This window comes from Strongylocentrotus purpuratus, unplaced genomic scaffold, assembly GCF_000002235.5.
Source record: "Strongylocentrotus purpuratus isolate Spur 01 unplaced genomic scaffold, Spur_5.0 spur5_contig_840, whole genome shotgun sequence".
In the NCBI taxonomy this organism is placed as follows: domain Eukaryota; kingdom Metazoa; phylum Echinodermata; class Echinoidea; order Camarodonta; family Strongylocentrotidae; genus Strongylocentrotus; species Strongylocentrotus purpuratus.
This window is the reverse complement of record NW_022145547.1, coordinates 225,509-250,919: the sequence shown is the minus strand read 5'-3', so window position 1 is coordinate 250,919 and position 25,411 is coordinate 225,509. Positions and strand designations below refer to the sequence as shown.

The 25,411-nt window shown below is 38.9% G+C and overlaps 1 protein-coding gene across 1 annotated transcript; it reads left to right on the top strand.

The window, feature by feature from the left end:
• The first annotated feature begins 3,114 nt into the window (after positions 1 to 3,114).
• Positions 3,115 to 8,865, top strand: LOC100892746. Its single transcript, XM_003729424.2, has one exon. The coding sequence runs from the start codon at positions 3,115 to 3,117 to the stop codon at positions 8,863 to 8,865; it is 5,751 nt and encodes a 1,916-aa protein (XP_003729472.2).
• The last annotated feature ends 16,546 nt before the right edge of the window (positions 8,866 to 25,411 follow it).

Here is a 25,411-nt window from a genome sequence, read left to right as displayed (position 1 = left end):
CTCGAAAACTTAAGGGACTAGGGGATGATAATTATTTAAGGACTGCAATGCATGTGATGTTTGTGTAGGTCCATGAATTAATTAATTTGTTTTTTTATATTGAATGAATTGAATTGAATTCAGATAAATAGGGCTTATTAAGAGTCGAAAACGGTGCAACGAATTGTCTTCTTTCTATAATAATTAAATCAAACGTCTAAGCTTTTCGCGCTTCGCGCGGGAAGGGGAAACTGAATTCAGCCGAGAATTAAGAGTCGAGAACAGTACACCCAATCGTTTGCTTTCTCTAATAATTTATGGAAACGTCAAGGCTTCCGCGCTTCGCAATAGGGGGAAACTGAATTCAGATAAATAGGGCTTATTAACAGTCGAAAACGGTACAACGAATCGTCTGCTTTCTCTAATAATTCAATGAAACGTCAAAACTTCCGCGCTTTGCGCGGGAGGGGTAAACCGAAATAGCTCACGCTTGCCAGCTAAAGAAATTAGCCAAATTTGTTAGAATCATTATGTCATATTTTTCAAGAGATTCAAAGGTAGATGGTAATACTGTAAATGATAGCTCACAAATAAGCAATGTTGATAGGCACACTCGTAGCGGTGGGAGGGTGAATTGCCCAGTTCGCCTTGATTTGTAAATATGTTTATTTGTTCATTATTATCACATGTTTATCATTGTTCATATTATCACATGTCTATTATTGTTCATATTATCACATGTTTATTATTGTTCATATTATCACATGTTTGTCTTTGTTTATATTATCTTATTATGTTTATCAATTTTCATGTTATCACATGTTTATCATTGTTATACTAATGTTGTAAATATGTTTGTACTCTTATACCCTGAGAGGGGTCGATAGAGTCAATAAAATCTTACAGATCTTACAATAGCTATATGTGTTTCTTCCCCCTTTGGCTGGTTTAGAGAGGAAATCACAGGCGCGGATCCAGGGAGGGGGAGGGGGGGGGGTGGGGGGGGGCGAGGAGGAGGCGAGTTGGCTCAGTCGGTAAAGCGTCTGCCTGTCGAACCAAAGATCCCGGGTTCGACTCCCACCCAGGCGGATGACTGAAGCCTGCGTTCCCTTGTTCATAGATGCAGATTATGAGTGGAAAACACTCCGTCCCTCGGATAGGACGTTAAACGAAGGCCCCGTGTACAGGAGAGTCACCAGCCATTGCCCCCCCTTCCCCGCCACAAAAAAAGAGTAAAGGAAGGGAAAGGGAAATACAATAAAGAGGACGGAAGAAAAGAAGAGAAAATCAGTTGCAATTCGTATTGCTTCTTCTATCATCATTGTACAACAGTATCATTGTAAAGATTTGTTTCCTTTACATCTCAGCTATTTTCTTTTAAACCGCTTAGAGGCAATTTGCAATTTGCGGTATATAAATATCTTATTATCATTATTATCATTATTATTATTATTGTATGTATATAATATACTTATTTATTCCTGTTTGATAACAATAATATAATATAAACTCATAACAGCAACCGGGTGTCCGGAGAAAATATATAAAGAAATATAAGTATATTGTATATATAGTATTGTACACTGTTGGTCATAATGGTGGAATATTTATTTGAAGGAGGCACTTTTTTTTTGGTCCAATTTTTCAGGAAATATTTTGCGCCAACTCAGTCAGCCGGTGAATAAGGGGGGGGGGGGGGGGGGTAAGACCGCTATTTTTTTTTTCTCACCTAATTCGTGAGATTTTTTTTAAAAATTCTTTTTTTGTTGACCCGTCAGCCCCTCCCCCGTAGATCCGCACCTGCAGAGGATCCAGACGGCGTCAAGGGGGGGGGGGGGGGTAGCCAAATCTTAATACAAAATTTAGTGCCGACTCAGCCGGCCGGCGAATAAGCGGGGGGGGGGGGCCGCTTTTGTTTTTTGTTTTATAAAGGTTAACTTTACGTTATTATCCTATTTTTTTTCGTTTTTTTTTTGGGGGGGGGGGGGCTAGGGGGGGGGGGCCCGGGCCGGAATAATCGCTACGTGGATCCGCCCCTGCATATGAATCAATTTACAATGCAATGTAACAAATCAATATTCTGTTTGGAAACATATCATAATATTTACAATATTGTAACAAATCAATATTCTGTTTGTAAAGATGATTTAATTGAATTAACAATGCAGTGTTATAAAGGGGTAAGTGTGGATGTCTTTCCAGGGGAAATTAGTGCCGGGCTGGGATTTGAACCCTAAACCTTGTAATGAGGTTCAGGTGAATGTACCACTCTACCATGACACCTCCAAATTTTTAATTAAAAATGTCATCTTTTTTTTACACCGAGGTAAAAATCGGTATTTGTGCAGTAACCTTCAACGTCTTTTATTGAACAATAATCTTGAATAAGTTATAACAATTTACGCTGAAAAGTTTGACTTTTTATGTTAATTCCTTTGTTGGTGTAAGTGTATTTGATTTAGTCGACAAAAAGGTTAGAGCGCCATCTTCGGCGACAGACTTTTATAGACAGAGTTTCAAAGTCAAACAATGATCAGTGAAGAACAATGAGAAATCGATGATTAATTGCAACATATTCTTAGCTGCAGACAAGTTAATTGACTAAAAGGAGGCAAGAAGGTCAGTACTTAAGCTTGCAGTGTTTCAGTTGTGGGAAATATGTGTATAATTATGATATTTATGCCATAACTTTGAGGCAGGTGCCCATGTATAAGAATTTATGTTGATGAATCTGTGTATAAGAACTTAAGTTGTATTAATTGAAAGAAGTGTGAAGACTATTCAGGAAACACAAAGAAATAGTAAGGTTAAGTAAATGGCAAGGTTTGGTATAATGCCTATGGGTCACGCCCAAATTTGTATTAAGAAACCTGTAATTATTACATGGTTAAGGAACCTGTAATTATTATTGCATTTTAATTGTTGCCCATTTTTTGTTGTTTGTTTTCTCACAGTTTTCACGGAGTGAAAAGAACGGTGTTGAACGAAAGGAGTCAAAGAAATGAAGCTACGCTCCTACCAAAAAAATAAAAGAAACACTCCCGTAAAAATCTTGTTTACTTGTCGTAATTGATTGGCTGCAGTTACAGTGAAAACTTCTGGCTCTAAGATTGGTTACTGTTCACTGTCGACAAGATGCCAGAGGAAGAAGAGGCTAAGCGAACGAGATCCGACCCGAAGCCAACCGAACTTGGACTCCAGCACCAAAACGACCAACGTGAACTGGAGTTTCGTTATTCATTAAGAGGTTGGCGTCAAGCGGCCAATAAGTTGAGAGCTGCTTTAAGTGATGAAGAACTCGTATTGGTTATCAAGCAACAGAGAGATGAAGTCCAAGCTGCTATGGACAAGGCAACGGTAGTTCAGGATTCTCTCAGCAAGATTAAGGTGTCCTTAAAATTGCATGATGACAGCTTCGACAAGATTGAAGAGGTGGAGGAGCAGCATGCAGAGCTGATGAAACAAACCCACGAAAGAGTGAAGGTTCTACAAGGAGGCTCTGTAACCCAATCGACGTCATCCAGACACTCCTCTAAACCTTCTCCAAAACGACAGAATGATTGTGAAGAGTGGGTCAACGCCGAACCAAAAGATGACCCACCTACGATGGAGAAGATTAACCCAAGAGCTCAGGACATTGAAACGGGAAACTCGTTAGCAGCGAGTTTAGTGGACCAGATGAGGATAAGTCACCTGCCCCCTCCAGAGCCCACTCAGTTCGATGGAAGTCCCCTCCAATATCCAACGTGGAAAAGAAGCTACGACCTCCTAATAGAAAGAAGAGAGATAAACGCAGCAGATAAGTTCTATTATCTTCTGAAGTACATAAAGGGCCAACCCTTGCAACTGGTACAAGGATACGCATTGCTAGGTGATACCAACTCTTATGCTGCAGCGAAGATGGCCCTAGAAAGGAGGTACGGAGATCCCTTTGTCCTATCTAACGCCTACAGGGATAAATTGGACTCTTGGCCCAGAATCAGCAACAGAGATGGCCAAGGTCTTCGAATGCTGTCTGACTTTGTGAAACAGTGCTGTACAGCAATGACAACCATCGGAAATCTGGCTCAATTGAATGATGAGAGGGAAAATAGGAAGATCTTGGCTAAACTCCCAGACCACCTGATTGTGAGTTGGGGTAGGAAAGTTGCTCATTGGAAGAAAACTCATGGAAATTTCCCATCATTTCATGAGTTCAGTGACTTCATTGAGGAGGAGGCCAATATCGCATGCGACCCAATTACCTCTTTGTATAGTGTAAAGGAGCTGAAGGTAGACAAGCAGCGGACGATTCCGGGCGCAACATCCATGTATGCCTCGACAGATCAACGCCCTCAGCATCCAAGAAAGGGAAAGAAGCAGGAGTATGTATGTGTGCTCTGTAAGGAAAACCACCAACTAGGAGTTTGTAAAAGGTTCCTTTCAATGACTTTGAAGGAGCGAAAGACCTACGTACGAGACAATGGACTGTGTTATGGTTGTCTCATAAGAGGACACACATCAAGAGAATGCAGAAGGAGAGACACATGCAGTGTCTGCAAACGGCGACATCCCACTTCTCTTCATGAAGACTGGAATCGGAGTAATCAAGTACAAGAGAGAGATGATGTGAGAATGGAGATCCAATCGTCTGATCATGAGAGTTCTAACGCAACAGAAGAACTCCGGTCATCGAGTTCTCACACAACAGTAAACCACATGACCTTGAAGAAACAGGCTGTAAAGTGTTCAGCAGTTGTTCCAGTCTGGATATCACAGAAGGGCAGATTTGATGAAAGGCTGATATATGCATTATTGGATACTCAGTCGGACACCACATTCTTGCTGGAATCTACCAAGGAAGCCATGAATCTACAAGGTTCAAAGGTGAATCTTCTTCTTTCTACTATGTCCAAGAAGGATGAGAGGATCCCTAGTGAGAAAATTCAAGGACTCACGGTTCGTGCTCACAACAGTATGAAGACGATTGATCTCCCTGCAGTCTATACACGAGACATCATGCCCGCAAATAGGGAGTATATTCCAGTGCCTGAAGTGGCTATGTCCTTTCCTCACCTGACTGAAATTGCAGAGGAACTGCTACCACTACAAGACTGTGAGGTAGGATTGCTGATCGGATATGATTGTGCACGTGCTCTAATTCCTCGCAGCATAATTCTTTCTCCTGACGATGATGATGGACCCTTTGGGATGAAGACAGATCTAGGTTGGTGTGTTGTGGGTATATCAAGTCAGAAGGAGTTTGCTGTCAGCCCCGAAGACAGAATAGGGTTCAGTCATCGATTGATCACCTGTGAGATACTCCCTGAGCTGACTGAAAGCAAAACTGCAACCAAGGAAAAGGTGATGTTCTCACACAACGTCACCATCAAGGAAGAGATAAGTCCTTCATCGGTGCTGAGGATAATGGAAGCAGACTTCTCGGACCTAAGAGACAACAGCGAACCTTCCTCACATAATGATGTTAGATTCATGAACATCATGAAGAATAATGTTCGCTTAACAGAAGACGGACATTACGAAACTCCACTTCCCTTCAAGGAAAAGGAACCAGATCTGCCAAACAACAGGTATATGGCAGACAAGAGACTACAACATCTCAAACGAAAGTTTGAAAGAGATTCAAACTACCACCGTAGATACACAGAGAAGATGGAAGCACTCTTAGAGAAAGGGTACGCAGAGTTAGCACCAGAAATCAAGACAGCTGATAGTCCAGTCTGGTATATTCCCCACCACGGTGTTATACAGCCCAACAAACTTCGGGTCGTATACGACTGCAGTGCTCAGTACAAGGGGGAATCCCTTGACGATTATCTTCTCACTGGACCAGACCTGACAAATGCTCTCGTAGGCGTACTCTGCAGATTCAGGAGAGACGAGATTGCATTCAGTTGCGACATAAAGGAAATGTTTCACCAATTCAAGGTGAGAGAAGACCCCCGTGACTACTTGAGATATTTGTGGTGGAAAGACGGAGATATTCTTCGAGAACCCATCGAGCTGCGTATGACTGTCCATTTGTTTGGCGCATCTTCCTCCCCAGGCTGCTCCAATTTTTGCTTGAAGCAGACAGCTACTGATCACGCAGACGAATTTGGAAATGACGTGAAGGACTTCATTCATCGGGATTTCTATGTGGACGATGGATTGAAATCCGTTCCTTCTACAAAGGACGATATCGACCTAGTTTCGAGAACAAGACAACTGTGTAAGAAAAGTGGACCGCATCTACACAAGTTCATATCTAACAGCAGAGAAGTAATGGAATCTGTTCCGGAGCCTGATAGAGCGAAGGGAGTCTCCAAGACGGATCTTATGGGAGTTGATTCACCCATGGAAAAGGCTCTGGGAGTTCTATGGTGTGTTGAGTCCGACACACTTAAGTTCAGGCTCACTCTACATGACAAACCCCTGACGAGAAGAGGAGTCTTAGCCACAGTTATGTCAATCTACGATCCATTGGGTCTGCTGGCGCCAGTTGTACTGCGAGGAAAACAGATCTTGCAAGAACTATGCAGGAAAGCAGTAGACTGGGATGATCAACTGCCTGATGAACAGAGAAGCAGCTGGGAGAAATGGAGAGCTAATTTGCATAATCTGGACTCAATCTCCATACAAAGATGCTACAAGCCTGCACATTTCGGAGAAGTAAAGACAACGCAACTTCATCACTTTTCTGATGCCAGTACTACTGGTTATGGCGAGTGCACATATCTAAGGCTGACTAATGATGAAGGAAAGGTGCATTGTACACTCCTGATGGGGAAGGCCAGAGTTGTACCTCTCAAACCAATCACTGCACCACGTCTGGAGCTGACAGCTGCAGTTGTTTCAGTTAGAGTCAGTGCATTTCTTCAGAGAGAGTTTGTACCCTCAGACACTGAAGAGTTCTATTGGACGGACAGCAATGTAGTAATGGGCTACGTTAGTAACGACTCGAAGCGCTTTCATGTCTTTGTTGCCAACCGTGTGCATCAGATTAGACAACACTCTTCCCCCTCACAATGGAGACATGTGGGTACACAGGATAACCCAGCTGATATTGCTTCTCGAGGAGCTACAGTCAACCAACTCCTGTCTTCCTCTTGGTTTACTGGCCCAAAGTTCCTGTGGGAGAGCAACGCAGAGAAGTTCATTCAAGGTGATAAGTTTGATGTGAAGTTGGATGATCCAGAAGTGAAGAAAGCTCATGCAAACGTTGTACATGGTCACTCTAAGCCTTGTACCTTTGGGATCGATCGTTTGGACAGATTTTCCTCTTGGCACAGAGCTAAAAGGGCAGTAGCAAACTGCATGAGACTGAAGGCGCATTTGAGAAGGGGATGTCGAGAGCGAGGTCTGAGCAAGTCATCCACCACTGGAAAGACTTCATTCCATGGTGAGCTACAGAAGCTTACTACAAAGGAACTCAACAAGGCACAATGTGAAATCCTGAAGACCGTACAGAGAGATGCATTCAGTAATGAACTGACAGCTATACAGAACCAGTCTGGTAAAGGTAGTGAGATGAATGCAAACAAGAGACACAGGCGTAAGCAGCAAGGGTATAGTCGCTTTCATCGTCTTGACCCTTTCAACGACGCTGATGGGATACTGAGAGTAGGTGGACGCCTAAGTTGTGCTGAAGGTTCCTATGAAAGTAAGCATCCAGCTATTCTACCTCAGGACCACCATATTACAGAGTTGATAATACGACATTGTCACATTCAGACAGCTCACCAGGGACGAGGTATGACCATCAACCAACTGAGGTCCAGCGGCTTCTGGGTCTTATCTGGGAGCTCAACATTCTCTAGACTCATAAGGAAGTGTGTCACATGTCGTAGGCTACGTGGCGAATCTCAATGGCAGAAGATATCAAACCTGCCTAAGGACAGAGTTGAGCCTACACCACCCTTCACATACAGCTGTATGGACGTGTTTGGTCCATGGGTAATCAAAGAAGGCCGAAAGGAACTGAAAAGGTACGACCTCCTCTTCAGTTGTATGGCTTCTAGGGCTGTGCACATTGAGACACTAAATTCGATGACAACCGACTCTTTCATTAACGCTCTTCGACGATTCCTATCCATTAGAGGTCCTGTGCGCCAGCTTCGTTCAGATAGAGGCACTAACTTCATCGGGGCTGAAGCTGAGCTAAGAGAAGGTAGTAATACACACCAGGACAAGATTCAGGAATTTCTTCTGAGGAACGACTGTGATTATATTCACTTCAAATTCAATGTCCCTTCGGCTAGTCACATGGGAGGTGTATGGGAAAGACAAATACGCAGTATACGTCGTGTGCTAGAAACATTGCTGTATGAAGCTGGACAGCAGCTTGATGATGAGTCCCTGCGCACCCTCATGAACGAAGCAGCAGCTATCGTAAATAGCAGACCTCTGACTGTCGACAATTTGAATGACCCTACACATCCTGAGCCCCTGACACCGAATCATCTTCTGACAATGAAAACCAACGTGCTGTTGCCGCCTCCAGGACACTTCCAACGAGAGGACTTGTACTCTAGAAAAAAAAGATGGAGGAGAGTTCAGCATCTCGCTAACGAATTCTGGAAGCGTTGGAAGCGAGAGTTTCTCCAGAGTCTTCAATCACGTCAGAAATGGACTTGCCCACAGCGTGAAGCCCGTATAGGTGATGTTGTAATAATGAAAGACGACAATCCAAGAAACCAATGGACGCTAGCCAGAGTAGTTGATGTTTACCCATCCTCGGACAATCATGTGCGTAAGGTTAAATTGGTGATGGGTGACCCCAAGATAAACAGTCGCGGGAAGCGAATCTTCCAACAACGTTATTTCGAACGACCAATACATAAGCTTATCTTGTTAGTCGCGCATGAAGACCAGGGGAAATTCCCTGACAAGGAGCCACAAGGCTAGGGGGTTGAACTTGGATAACAAGGAGCCAAGGGGTCTGAATTAAGACTAATTTTTGTTATTATTTGATATTGTTTATTGTGTCTGAACTTGAAAATAATTTGAATTTTCGCAGACATTGTGTTTGATAAATGTGATTTCAACCAAAATTCTATAAAGTCTGAAAGGGAGAATACCCTCAATTTTCTAAATGCCACTTTGTTTTATGTATATGTATTCTGGTTTGATCATAATGCTAGAGTCTGGATGTAAGACTAAATTGAAATGTTTAAGGTTAAACATGCTTTATTTTTTGAAAAGGTCAACTTGGAATATAAAACTATTCCCTCGTTAGTAAAGGTATATCTGTGTCTGAGATGAAAACTACATCTAAGAGTCAAGTGAGACTATATTTAAGATTATTCATTTCAGTGTAAACTTACTAGGGTCTGAAGTCAGACTTGTAACCTTGTGACATTTCATTTGTTTGCAAAATGAATTGTAGACATAAGGTTGATGCCCATTAAATCATATCTATGTGTAAGGAGTTAATGTTATTTAACAAAAATTATACTTGCATAAAATAATTTTTAAGATTAAGGGCTGAGACTAATTTGAAACAAAATTTGAAGTCATGTATTACTATACAATACATGGATGGTGTTTTGGTTACAGAGTCAAATTTATGCATTAGTTTAGATTCTTGATCTCTGAACGTCTGTTATAGAAGGATTAGAATTGAACATTATAAGTTGTAAAACCAGTTAAACTTATAGATTGAAGCTAGTGAGTACAGCTAGATGCATTACATTTACTTCTAGATGTGCTTTGAATACATACAAAGTTAGAAATGTTAGTTCTGTAGAACACGTAAGAATTATCGCAGGTATGTCAAATAGTTTATTATGGTAAATTAGTTGTACTAATTTAAAGGAGCCATGTAAGTGTATTTGATTTAGTCGACAAAAAGGTTAGAGCGCCATCTTCGGCGACAGACTTTTATAGACAGAGTTTCAAAGTCAAACAATGATCAATGAAGAACAATGAGAAATCGATGATTAATTGCAACATATTCTTAGCTGCAGACAAGTTAATTGACTAAAAGGAGGCAAGAAGGTCAGTACTTAAGCTTGCAGTGTTTCAGTTGTGGGAAATATGTGTATAATTATGATATTTATGCCATAACTTTGAGGCAGGTGCCCATGTATAAGAATTTATGTTGATGAATCTGTGTATAAGAACTTAAGTTGTATTAATTGAAAGAAGTGTGAAGACTATTCAGGAAACACAAAGAAATAGTAAGGTTAAGTAAATGGCAAGGTTTGGTATAATGCCTATGGGTCACGCCCAAATTTGTATTAAGAAACCTGTAATTATTACATGGATAAGGAACCTGTAATTATTATTGCATTTTAATTGATGCCCATTTTTTGTTGTTTGTTTTCTCACAGTTTTCACGGAGTGAAAAGAACGGTGTTGAACGAAAGGAGTCAAAGAAATGAAGCTACGCTCCTACCAAAAAATAAAAGAAACACTCCCGTAAAAACCTTGTTTACTTGTCGTAATTGATTGGCTGCAGTTACAGTTGGTATGCATGGTCATTCTATTGGCAGGCATTAATGGTTGATCCGTGCAAATAAACTTCACAATTGTCATTCCCTTCACAATCATAATAACTACAACCTGAATAACAATGTTTTATTCATAAAACTGAAAAATAAGAACCAAACTCTTTAAAGAGTTTTGAGGAGGCGAGTTGGCTCAGTCGGTAAAGCGTCTGCCTGTCGAACCAAAGATCCCGGGTTCGACTCCCACCGAGGCGGATGACTGAAGTCTGCGTTGTGTGCTAACGTGCCCCTTCCCTTGTTCATAGACGCAGGTTATGTCAAGTGGTTAACATTCCGTCCCTCGGATAGGACGTTAAATGGAGGCCCCGTGTACAGGAGAGTCACCACCCTTGCACGTTAAGAACCCATTGCACTTTTCGTATAAGAGTAGGGGGAAACCTCGGTGTAATGGTCCACCTGCACACCCCAATCAGGCCGAGTATACGGCATCTGCAAGAATCTTCAGTATTGAAGGAGGCAGATTATCTTGAAGAAGAAGAAGAAAGAAAACAATGTAATATTCCTTTTTAGTTGGTAAAATCTAATCGAAAAATATAAGTAATATACAATTACACACGTAACTACAAGATACTAATTTAATCGTTTTGTTCAAATGTAAGAAAAAATTTAACGGAAATAAGCAAACAAATGGTAAACAAAATTCGAGTCACTCTTGAGCACTCTGACCTTGTAAATATTTATTTGCAATGACTCATGTATAAATTCCTAACTCCACTGTTTGTATTATTAGGTGGTAAATTTGACACAATTTGATAAAGATTTGAGATCTAAATATATAGGTTCGGCTAAATTACGTGAAGTTTTGCATGTTAGAGTAATCTATGCCATCAAATAACCTGGGTTACTAAACATATTCAAATTTTATGCATATTTGTCAACAAAGGTTGCTTCATGGAAGCTTGCCCGACATAGCGACAAGTGAAATACAGGATTCCGAGTACTGTAGTTTATTCATCAATGAAAGTCAATGGAATAACTCGTCACTAAGTTTCCAGGAAAACATCCATAAATTGGAATATGTTAGTAAACCTGTCTATTGTTGTAGGCCTCTATTGTTTCTGCTGATGAGCAGTCTTGACAACCCAACAAATTAATGTGGCAATTACATATAGCATCCATGGCAAATAGTATTTGCCATGGATGCTATATGCCAAATACAACGAAATGAGTGATTACTAGCTTTGCTACAATAACCAGACCAATGTGCACAGAAACATTTATAATGTTCGTGTAGCGGGTTTTGACAAAATAATGATTACAAACGTATATCATTTAGAAGAGAAAATGATGCATGATTCTGATAGCTTTGAGAAGACTTACACCATGTCAGAAAAGAACACCTCGGAAATATCATCCTCATGATTATGCAAGTTCACTTCTCACATTTCTCAAGCATGAATACAGAAATTACATCTCTCAGATCTCATCTAAATACTGGTGTCATCATTCGTATCCATTCTTTGTTTAAAAATAATATTTCAGAAAATGAATTCCATCCGGAAACACGATTTTTAATGTTCCTTCGCTTAATGATGACTTATCAGTCACTGCGATTGCTTATGATTTTATTCTCAAACTTTGGATTATAAGCAACGTGTTGATTTCCTACTTACAATGACACACCAAAAAGATTCATGATAAAAAATCCTACAACATCATCCTTATGATGATTTTTACAATTATCAAATGCTGTGCTTAAAAGGAAAACTGCTTATTAGCGACAAAAGAAAAGTAACACAGAAACGCACGACTTGCAGAACTTTTATCTTGATGCAATGTGATGTGGAGAAGAAAATTATAACTCATGAAGTTTTTTTAATGTATTAATGTAAATCTATTTATTCATGATAATGGCAGAATTATCAGTACCGTAAATGTCAGAGGTCGAGTTTAAAACGAAAGCTAAAAAAAAAAGGGCATTATAATGAGAAACTGACATCTAATCAATGAACAAGATGAACAGAACGGTTAAACCTAAACAGTAATGAAAAAGACATGAAAATGACAAAAAGTAGCAACAAATATCTTAAATAGACACATAAACACATGAATCATGAACACAAGGCATTCGTTACAAAACGCTACGACCGTGTAAATGTTACTTGATACTGAGAAAACTTTGTATACATTGTACGCACAAATTTGTCCCATGAAAGAATAACTTAAAGTAGCAAAAAAATGAAATTCTGAAACTTAAACCATGAACAGAAGACAATTACAGGAGATATAAAAATAAAGAAAACAGTCAATCAAAAAAATAAAAATAAAACTATTACACTATGTCCTCCAATGAAAGTTATTCGCAATGATAACGCATGTTCAGTTTTGACCTAACTTCAATTTCTTGATGTTCACCCTGACATGGTTGCTCATGAGTTTTTTAATGGTTGATATGGACACTGACAGAGGCGGCCCTCCTGAGGGGGGGGGGGGGGGCACAGTGCCCCCACTTTTTCAAGCACCCGAAAAGTGCCCCCTTTTACATAGGAAAAGTGCCCCTTTAACTTTGTAAGAAATGCCCCCCTTTTACATAGGAATAGTGCCCCTTTTACTTTGACAAGTGCCCCTATTAATTTGTAAAAGTGCCTCTTCCCCTTTACAAGTCTGATAAGTGCCCCTTTTATTTGGACACGTGCCGCTTTTCCTTCGACAAGTTCTCTTTTTCCTTTGCAATAAGTGTCCATTTTCAATTCTCATAAGTGCCCTTTTTAATCTCTAGTAAGTGCCCCTTTTCAGGTACGAGAAGTGCCTCTTTTCACTTTTAAAGATAAACTCCAGTACTGGTAAAAAAATAAAAATTAATTCTCACAGAATCAAACGAAACTTACACTGAATGTTCAAGATTACATATAAATGACATGTGCCAAACAATTTTGGAAGAAAATGTATATTGGCTGAGTAATGAGCATAGAAAGACAAGGAAATCAAGGTAGTACTAGCCCCGACACCATGTGTGTTGTCCCATATATAGCTTTCTATGTGAGTGCTTGTTACTTTACCAAGACTCGGTCAAATTTATTATGATTTTGATGACTCCAGAACCTTGCAGTGCACACCAATACTTACATGCTACATGATCAACTGTTTCTGATCCTTTCCACACCTTTTCTTTCACAATGCAATCGCATTACCAGTACTAAAGTTTATCTTTAAGTAATGCTCCCTTCATCTCTGATAATTGCCCTATTCAAATATGAGAGGTGCCTCTTTTACTTTGACAAGTGCCCCTTTTCCTTTGTAATAAGTGCCTCTTCCTCTTTTAATAACTACCCCCATTTTAACTCGGATAAGCGCACCTTATATTTTCACATGTGCCCCTTTTCCTTTCTAATAACTGCCCCTTTTCCTTTCTAATAAGTGCTCCTTTTCCTAATGATAAGTACCCCAGTAAAAAAAGAGAGCCCCTTCCCCCTTTCATAAGTGCCCCTTCTCTAGTAAATGACCCTTTTCAGGTTCGAGAAGTTACTCATTTTCACTTCAGATAAGTGCCCCCTTAATCTCCGATAAATGCCCCTTTAAAATCTGATCGGTGTCCATTTTCTTTCAACTAATAAACATTTTCCTTTATTATAAGTGCCCCTTTTTTATTCACATTAGTGCCCCTTTTCATATCTGATAATTTCCCCTTTAACAATGATACGTGCCCCTTTTCCTTTCTAATAAAGGATTTTTTTACATCTGTGACTTTGAATAAAAAACCTTCATCCCACATTTCAGTTACCATTTACCTGAAGAATAAAGTAGCCGACATCTTGGACATTCCTTTTTTCAACAAACTGTATTTAAATATACAATTTAGATAATCCCTACCTGGGTATTAAGTAAATCAAAGAGATGTTCTACTAATCTTACAATAATTGAAATGTGGGGTGAAGGTTTCTATTCAAAGTTACAGATGTAAAAAATAACAGTTTGGTTTAATAAACCATGAAATTCACTCAGCAAATCATGAATGTATCATAATTATCAACCTCAATTTTGTAAGCTCCAAAGGATTTACCTCTCACAAATTGGAAGGCTAATTCCTGCGCAACCTAATTTGCATACCCTTTACAAAAGTAAGCAGTGCTCACCCAAGCATGCATTATTTTCGGACTTTTTGGTGTCATATGCAAGTTGAGTTTATGAACTTTCCATACATATAAAACTTTTCCCCCAGAATCATATATTTTTTTTTTATTCAGCAGCCATTTCAAAAGTGTGTAGTTTTTTGGGGACGCACTGTACATACATCAAAATCAACATACATGAAATGAATGGATGTCAATGTGTCCATACTTATTATCATAATTATATGCGTATTATTAAAACGATAATTTAGGTGTATTTGAAATTACCCCCCCCCCTCTCTCTCTTTTCTCGTAGCTTGTCAGATTTTGGAGACCCGTGATACACCCCTTTATTTTTCTTTTAAGAGATCATTGCCCCATATTAGAACCTTCTGCGCCGCCCCTTGGATTGTGACCGAAATGTTGTTGGAGAACAGTTGTTTCGTATGTAGGGGCCTACTCTTCTGTTATATTTATGATGGATGTATAGACCTACACTCACCTTCATCAGCAATCTGGAAGAGGGAAATTTCTTATATTCTGTGCAGCGGCCTATACCGCGAATGGTGTGTTTTCAAAGAGAGAATAATTTAGCATGGTCTTGTGTGCATGATCTTCAAGACTGCAAAAACAAAAACAACAACAGCAACAGCCAAAACAGACAAACACACACACAAACAATGTGCACATCAAAACTTGTTGATTCTCTCGGCTTTCCAAGTTTCAATATAAATAGACCTATTAAAATTTATGTCTTTCCATTAACGACGGGAATCAGCTATAATATACTATATGTTAATTTCTTTTAATGAATTTAAGAAAGTGTGAGAGAGATTGGGAGAGACTGACAGACAGAGAAGGGGAGATGGGGGAATGAAGGGAGGGAGGGAGTGAGAGAGAGAGAGGAAGAGAGAGAGAGAGAGAGAGAGAGAGAGAGAGAGACAGAGAGAGAGAGAGAGAGAGACAGAGAGAGACAGAGAGAGAGAGAGAAAGAGAGAGAGAGAGAGAGAGAGAGATTATGATGGAGAAACACAGAGATACGACATTGTATCTTTTTGTAGCCTATATATTCCTTCTCTTGAGCCTAGCACCACATTTCAAGGTCAGATATTTTAATCTGTAGTGATCAGATTGTGATGAGACTGTTTTGATTGTTCATTAAACGCTGATTGATTAATTAACTGAGCGAATCAATTCGTGTATTGAAGAAAGCTCCCAAGCGGATAATTACCCTGCATGCACAATCGATCAAGCTCTTCCAGAATAAGACAGCGGACAATCGCTATAGTGTTTCCACGTTGCCAATTTGCACATCACATTTATATGAAAGTGATTTTGAAGGTGTTAAAAAAACAACAACCCCAAGACAGCCAAACACTTCTCAAAGCCACCGGACATCTTCTTCTTCTTCCCTTTTTTTAATTTTTTAATTTTATTTTTTTACTGATTAGGCCTACATTAATTTTCTGATATACTAAATTTGAAAACAATGAAAATACATGTTGAAAGCAGGGAAGCAGGATTACTTTTGGTGCGACCATGTCTTGAAAAACCCTGAATAGGCTATATTTTAATTTTTATAAGTCTATCATTGCCACGTTATTTCTGAAAATTAACTTTCAGTGACAGATCAACGTTTCTCTTGCAGGGGTTGGGAAGGGGATGAAAATGTCTTTAAAAGTCCCTGAACCCCCCCCCCCCCCCACCCCTTAAAAAATATACTGCATGGCTCCAGGGACCTGCCACTGACCATTCTGACTTCACTCAAATAATAGTTGTTCATATACTTTCAGGACTGTTAATCAAAGTACTAAGCATTTCAAATACAAATTAGATGCATTCAAATAATATTACGACACTGTCAAAGTGTTCCTGTCCATATAGTATGAGAGTCTGCCAATCATTAGCTCATCGAATGTCTCACATCGCATGGACACTGGACAGCACGATGGACATGACACAGTCTAAACCATGATTAACACGTGAGAAAAGAGGCCTAGTCCATAGCCGAAGTTCGATTAAACGTCACGTACAGTTTTGTAAGCCCTCAAAATGTTTTCGTCAGATTCCTTAGCTTCTATAGATGATAAATAGCAGCCGCTATAGCTGTTTCATGGAATAACTTGAAATAATATAGAAACATACGAACATTTCAGAAGTAATTTGAAAACATACTTATTTAGCACTTTGTAAAACCTCACAATTTGAAGTTTTGAACCCGTTTTCACTCCTGTATTTTGTTCTGTAAAGCGGATTATGATAGAGACATTATGTTTGTGTGTAATGCGCTATACAAAACAGTTTAATTATTGTAATTATTTTGTATTACAATGTTGCGAAGTCTTTCTCTCCTCAAGTGGAATATAAGCCAAAATAATGAGAGGCAACAAAAAAAAAGTGCATGAGAGTAGCTCAGGTCAGATATATGGCAATCCAAATCACTTAACGGGCCTCTGAGAGTCAATCCATCCCAGGGCCCGATGAAATAACCAGCCGGGTAATGGAACATTTGTCAATTATTATATAGAAGACATTTTTAGCCCTTATGATGCATTATTATGAAAGCACGGCCGCAAAGACTTTCGAGATATCAACTCAAGGGTAATGTCAATACCCCCCAGGCGCGTACACAGGGGGGGGGGGGGGGGTTGGGGGGGGGTTAAACCCCCTTTTTGGTATTTTTTTTTGTGTAAACCCCCCATAAACCCCCTAAACCCCCCCCTTTGGATTAAAAAAAAAAAAAAAAAAGCTGACCTCACCCCTCCCCCAACGGAGCAAAATGTCAATTTTTCAAATTTCGAGACCAAAAAAAAAAAGGTGTCCTCTTACCCCCCCCCCTGCTTATTCAGCGGCTGGCTGAGTCGTTGCGAAATTTTCGGCCCGATTAATAAATGTTAACCCCCCCCCCCCCCTTGAAAAAATCCTGCATACGCGCCTGATACCCCCTATTCTAATTTCTATAGAAATCATGTTCAGATTACGTAATAAGTAATTATAATGTTCGCACGTATCATTAGATGTTGTATTGCCCTTTAGGTGCAAAAACATGGGTCGGTCGGTCGGAAATCTTTTTTTTTCTTTTTTTACTTTTTAAACTTTTTTTTAACTCCCTCAGTGGGCTGATATTTTTCAGTTTTGAATGCATTAATACATTGTTTTTCTAAAAAACGGTTAAAAAAAAACTGTTTTAAAAAGCTGACCGTAGATTTCAAGATTTTTGGGTCGGTCGCAAAGGGAAATACAACTTTTTGTTTTAGGCCTTAGGTGATCGACAAGTCACTCACAAGGCTATTGGAATTGGCTTAGATTAATTAGTTAATTAATTCATTCAATGTTATATGTCATGTTTAAAATACTCGTTTGTTGAGTGAGCAAAGCGGGTGAGTATATGCGAGACTTCTAACATGCCGATAGTCTCTGGGATTTAGCCTTGGAAAACATCACGTTTTAAATTTTCAGGATTTTTGTGGGAGTATAGGCCTATATAGGGCATACATTTTGAAAGGGGGCACGTCGAGAGATATTTGCAAGTTTACTTCTCAACGATTTGTTATTTTACATTAAGATATTGCCATGTTTGGATCCACGGTAGACACATTTCTTTTACTTGGAGGTCCAATCAGAACATTGGGGGAGAAGTGATCAGTTCATGTGTGTCCATCCCCCCCCCCCCCAAAAAAAAAAACATGCCTTACTTGTTCGATGCTTGCCTCAATATTTTTTAGCATACCTATTAACAAAAGAAAATAAAAATATAAAATTGCCAGGCAGGGGGAGGGGAGACATTTTCACGGCCGGGGGGGGGGGGGAGAGGCAGATAAAAAGTTTATTTTAACGTAAGCATTATAGATGAGCCACTCCTCAAATTGTTTCCAACTGATTGAAGCTAGCTCGTATTGCAGTGCAGTGTGCAGTGCGAAGAAATCTTAGCTAAATCAACGCTAGCTAGCTCAGCGTTCATGCACAATACATCTGCGCTTGCGACCGTGTGAGTTTCCAAGTGTTGTGGATCCGGATGAGGGGTTTAAAGAAGATACTTTAATGCGATACCTAATCTCGATTTCCTTCAAGATGGCTGTGATGGCATCAAGGGTAACTCTTCTTTGGATCATGGTGTTTGTGATCATCAATTTAGCTAATTTCGGTAAGTTTATAGCTCTCATTTCTAACTCATTTGCACCGTGTTTGACCGTAAGCAGGAACGTCTTGCCAACGGGACGCTGTGCGTGGGTTGTCGGGTGGATGTCCGAATGTATGGCTTCGCATCTCGCTCCGGTGAGATGACAAAAATCTGTGTGTGTGAGACTGGAAGTGGAAGAGAAATGGCTGCTAAACAACGGATTTGTTCGAGGTCTTTCCTCAAGTATAGAGTTTTGCTGTGTTTTTGTTTTCACTGTTTGAGTCAATGTGTGCATGGTGACTTTGGGCATTTTAAAGATTTCTCTGCAGAGACTAGAGCCAGAATGGCCCTTGGCCCAAGCCGGGTTTGGCTCTAGTCTTGCCATTGCAATTTCAATTTGCATAGAATAGCATTGGCCATTGTAGACCGAAAACTTCAGTCTCTCTAATCGTCGGTTGTTCCACTGAGACTACGTCTGGCTCCACTAGACCTCCGATTATAGAGACTGAAGATTGTCCTATCGGGACTGTACGGAACCAATGGTTCGGTTCGGCAGGACCGCGATGAATGAGATATGCTACGAGATTTTCACTCTTTACATCCTCACACATGCTGCAATATGACAATAATTAGAGTCTAATTAAAAATAACATATATATAGCTTATTTGACTTATGATAGCTTGCTCATTTAGATCCTAAATTAATGATTAATCCGAGAAAGTCTCGTCGTCAACATTATCCGTCTTGGTTTTAGTTGATGAATATTAATTTTTTCTTTTCGAACGTCCAATAGCTACCGTAGCTACATACGAGTCGGCCCGGCTTGACCAACGAACTCCCACGAAACGAGTGCTCTGATTGGCCATTGGCTATGTTTTGGTAGGTGGACCCGGAAATATATCGGCCGCCGGGTAATATTTCGAATGCATGAACGTACATGTAAGTGCTTCGCGGTTCTGAGGAACAAATTGGATAATTCATATAAGTAAGTCCGAAAATTTCACATTCTATAATAGGTTAGCAAATTTTGAAAACTGTAATTAGGAGATATATAGACCGACCTAATTTACATCTGATTTAGAAATCAGGAAATTAGATCTAAATAAAGAAAATCGGGGGAGAAATGTCGGTAACGAAAGGCTGTTACGCTGTGGCTCTAATTTACCCCCACGGTACGAGATCTCTGGGTTACCATCTGTATTGGGGAATGACAACAAATGTCAGTTTTATTAAAGAAATGACCCAAATCAGATGGTTATTGCTGTCTATGGCCATTGCTGCTAAAGATAACATGGATGACACCCGTGTGATTGATTCATGATTGTCATGTTTGATTTAAAATATTGAAACTTGATAGAGTCTGGCTAGAAGGATTAATGTAGACATATAATACAAATCTATATTATTTGGGGGGGGGGGGGTATTAAACTAATATTTGTGTGTTGATGTTAAAGTTACGTGGTCATACTGTCATTTGAAAACATTTGTTGATTTCTTTTTCTTCATGATATTGTTATTAAGTAGGCGTGACACATGTAGGGTCTATCCCTGAATTCTCATTTTATAATGACTCATAAAAATGCCCAAATCTACCATTTAGATTTAGGAACCATCTGGCCAGCTCTTGTATTCTCGCAAGTACAGACAAAATAAAAGAGACAAGCATGCAAAATGGTTGGTGTAAGTGTTGAGTCTAAAGATTTTAGACTCTAAGAGGGTTAGGGGAGAGGAGAGAGAGAGAGAGAGAGAGAGAGAGAGAGAGAGATATATAAAGAAGAAAGAATTAAATAATATATAAACAGAAGAAAGTAAAGAATGGCTAAACTGCTGAAGTCATATTTCCATTTTCAAATGAATCAATTGCATGTAACAAATTTATGCATATGAATGAGAAAACAGTATGTATACATTTATTGGCAAAAATGTTATTCACCTTGAGGTTTATTTCTGCCAGAGAATAAAGTGGAAGAAAAGAATGTCAAAAATTAAAAGAGGAAGAAAATTGAATTTTAAAAATACTGTAACAAATGGCCCTTTGAGGCAGACAGACATGTCAGGTAATGCATTAATAAGCTTGCTGTGTACTATTCTCTAATTCGTTTTCTTAAAAAGTGTTCAATGGCAAAATTAAAAGGAACACATTTTTCATTGTTTAGCAAAAGAAGTTGAAGGATTGTACGTGTGGTGCCCTTGGCTCACTGGGAGCTCCATAGTATTGCTGACGGGAAGTGGCTGGCTCCTGTGCTAAAGCGTAGAGATTGAGATAATTCAGTAGCCAATGGCTTAATGGAAAGAAAGTCTTCCTATCACTTAGAATCCCCTTTGCAGTGTGAAGGAGATAAGTAGCCCGAGTTGCTTCTCATCTCAAGATAGTGCAATGACACCCAAACCATTTCACACCTTTCCCGTCATCCCCGCTTCCTAAACTAATACCTCCGCTCGGAACCCTGCGCTTGGAAATTGATTTTACCGTGCCGACAGGTAGCCTTGTGAAAGAGCTAGCGTTTCTGGATACACTCCTACGGCTTGAGTCCCTGTGAGATATAAATATATTGCTCTTTCTTCCTTCGATTATTTTGATATTTGATATCACAGAGGGGGAAAGCATTTTCGCTGGTGAGAGAGGCAATCTGTTGCAATCTGATATTCTGCATTAAATTATAATTTGATTCGCAAACTTGAGGTTGTGAGGTTGGTCGACTGAATGCGGTGATGTGATATTTGAACACATTACCTCTGCATATATATGTGTGAATAAAATCCAGACAATTTGAAAATCTTTCGGTATGTTAGAATTTGAAATTATAAGGGTGTATTTCTAATAAAATAGGATAAATGATAAACAGAAATACATGTACATGTAGTGGAGAAATAGTAATGATATAGAATATTTTATATTTTATGTAGGAGAAGACCTACGCATATATTTCTTATAATATCATGGCTATTGGCTTATTTAAACGTGCATGTACACCTGTACCTGTAGAGCAGAATTGTCTTCAGCTAAATTCCTATCATGCATCAGGAGGCTCAGGAAATCTTCTTGAACCACTTCCAATCTCCTTGCTCAAGCAGTACCCACTCATCTCAAGGCTAAGCTACTTGGTCTGTACTGGTCTGTACCATGTAGATAGAACTAATAACTTATCTCCATCTTGCCGTAGTCTGCACTCTGCAGGTACAGGCTCTTATTCAACACTTTACTACAATTGCTAAAGGCCTTGAATATAGCCTAGCTCTGCCAGTCTCTGGCTGTGTCCGGAGGAGGTTAAGTACACCATGCTATGCAGTATGCTGTCAGCCTAGTCTTACAGTCCAGACACTGTTGCATGCATAGCGACTAACAAGAGTTTGTGCCTGCAAACTAATTATACCGTGGCACCTATTAGTGAGGTGGTATGGCAAGCGGGATGGATTCTAGAAGCAGGTCGATGGACGGCGAATCCTGCTGGGCTTCCACTCACAGGGGGTGTTTTTGTAATTACCGTACTTCATGACTTGTGGAGTTTTCGTTTAAATTGGTAAAATGGATACCAAAGTCAAAGTGTGTTGATTTTTCATTACTTTTTGTTTCATATTGGTAAGGCAGTTGACCTAATGATTTTGAAAGGAAATGGTCAGACCTAGCCCTGAAGCCTGGTTTTACTGAAGGAATGACCAACAATGTTCATTTACGATGTGCTTGAGAGTCCTTTAAATGCGATTTAAACTTTTATTCAGTATTATTTTAATGCAAATGTTATGAACTGCATGCACCGAAATGGAAAGTGTAACTGCATTTTGATGAATTGATTTTTCGCATTTTTGCAAAATTGAACAAATGTAACTTCTCTGATTAGGCAAATCAAGTCACCTAATTAAGCCTACAACATTAAAAAAAGGAGTTTTAAATAGATCAATTTCAGAATTGATAATTTTGTCTGCATCTTATGGAAGATATTCATGTTTTCCATCTGAAAAAAGCAGTAACTCATTCTCATCAATTGATATCCTTAGACAATGTTACATTTGTTGTTAGATTTAAATCTCCAGTTATTCACTAAGCACACAAGGTAGAGTTGTACATGTCACAGCCAACATTCAATTACTGAATTTACATTTCGGATAGATGGAAATGTTCAGCGAGCGTAGTGCTACTCATCACACAATTTCAATTTCCACACAGGTTTATTTTTCTCTCAATATTAATACCCGAGTATGTACTAGCATGCCTAATATGCATTACGGCTTAGTGCTTGTCAGTGTAATGGCAGCTGATAGATGATTGATGGTGGACTAGCTGTTTGTAGCTGGCTGATGTGATGAAATTGTGACCTCATACAATTCATAACCACATTCTTTTCAATCCAATCCAATACTTGTGAGCATTTCTACTAGTGTATGGTTCTTCTAAGCCTTCAGTGAATATTAAGCAGGCTTTCAGTGTTTTTTTTTTACCAATCATTTTCATTGAAGCAAGTTGATATGAAAACATACAAATTTTCTATCATGCTTTATTGTCAGAATCGTTAAGATTGGTGTATTATTCATTCTAGGGTCCTATATTTTGAATATCATAATTCAATATCATAATTGATGGAATTTCAGCCTCGATTAAAGGCACGTTAAGAATGCAGAGCTTTGCTAGGTTTCAACTTTAAAGGCCACCAAAAAGGATTTTTTTTCCCTTCTTTAATTTTGGTTTGCTGTTGTACAACATGAATTGAATTACTGTATGAAGAGCTTTTGAAGAAAAAAAATGAAGTGATATTGTTTATAAATACATTTCCAGAAAGCTCAAATTTAGGAGTTAGTACTTACACATATTTCTGTAAAGATTTAACATTTTCTTCAATATTATTGTTAACTTCAGGAACAGATTAGAGTTGAGTTTATCTGAAATTCCTTGAGCAAAAAGGCTCTCATTATTTGACAGGTACATGTACATGTATAAAATGCTGTAGGACCAATATTGAACATTTCCAATTGCTGGGAAAATAAGATGTCAAACAATTACCCAGGGTTGGCAAATGCATCTATGCTGTTTTCAGTTACTGATCAATGCAAAACGTTTAGGAATAATGGTTTGAATCGACCTGGATTAATAATTTGAAAAATGTTTACCGGGAGTTAAAATATAGAAAAGAAAAAACAGCATTTGAGTTTTTTTTAAAGAAAGAGAGAAAAGATTACGAACAGAACCATTAATTTGTAACTGTTCTTTTGTTATTACAGTCTACATGTATCTATGCATCTTAATGATTGTACACACACACACACACACTCAGCCACCCACATATATACATGTACATGTATATATATATTTATATACATGTAAATATGTATAAATAATGATTTAAATGTATAGGTCCAACTGTTCTTGTCAAATTGGAAAAGTCTAAATCCTGCAGGATGAGTCAGGTTTTGCTCTTGTACAAATATTTGAGGTCTGTGTACAATGTACGTATTTGCATTTGGGTGCAAGATCGTAGATGATCATATTAAGTGTGATCAATATTCTTCCACCATCCACTATGTAAACATGAATTCAGCGTAAAGCATGGATGGCCGATATCATCAGCTCAGAACTAGATGGACGTTAACTCTTTTGCTTTGACTTTTTTGATAGAGTTAATGCTGTTCTGGCTCTCCAAATGATATGGTGATGGTGAAGGTTACCTGTATTGCTTGATATTGCACATTCATGTTGGATCATGAGATTAATCACACCTCAGGAACAAACTGGAATATAGCTTTTATAGATTTTTTATTACTTCGCTCTTCTGATGCTTCTGTGATGAATTTCAGAACAAACTTTAATTAAACCTGTATAGATTTTATCTTATTACTCTTCAAATGTTTCTTTGACTTATTTCAGAACCCATTCATGTCCAAAAATATTAATTTCCGTCATCGTAGAAGTAGTGAAATTGACACGCATGAGATGAATTTGTTGAGGAACATGGGCAATATTAGTTTGTCCAGAACGGCAGTGTAGGAGAGAAAGAAATGAGTTTGGATCAATTACTCTGTTGCCGTAGGTACCAACTCTCTTATTGATCCAATCCTCATAGATAGGGTATTCAAGTGTAATGTTTCAATTTTTCAATATTTAAAGCTTGTGCACACCCTACAGATTTAAAGATGCCATGTCTGCTTCATATGTAGTTATCTTTTTATCCAGTATTTCATTGTTGAATCTTATAGCAATTTCTGATTATATTTCTCATACCCCTCTCTATTACTCCCAACACTAAAAGTTGGAGAAAAAAAGCATTTAATGAGACAAATGGAAAGTAGGGTCTGTGCATTGTCTTTATTTCAGCATCAGTCTTTTGGCATAATTAATAACCTCAACATTAACTTGAAAAAATATTTAACTGTTCCTATTCAATTGAGAAAGGAAATAAACAGACAGATGAGAAATGAAGACTACCATACAATGAAGAATATATATCATAAGAACTTGACAGGTTTATTGCAATTGTCGAATATAAATCACACAATTCTCGTCTATTGCTGGATTCTAAAAGCAAGGTGACAAAGCACCTCGCATCATACTGCACTTCCATATAATGCCGTTTGAGATCCTCACACCCTACTTCATATGATTAACCTGCACGCAGGCAGGGAGGCTTTTGGCTTGATACAGGTATTGGAGAGTCGTGATGACGATATCCCATCCACTTGACCTGAATTGTATATCATTCATAGGGATTTATTGATAACATAGGGAGCATCGAGGGGTACAGCGAGAGAGAGGGAGGGTGAGGCGAGCCAGCGTGCAGGGGCG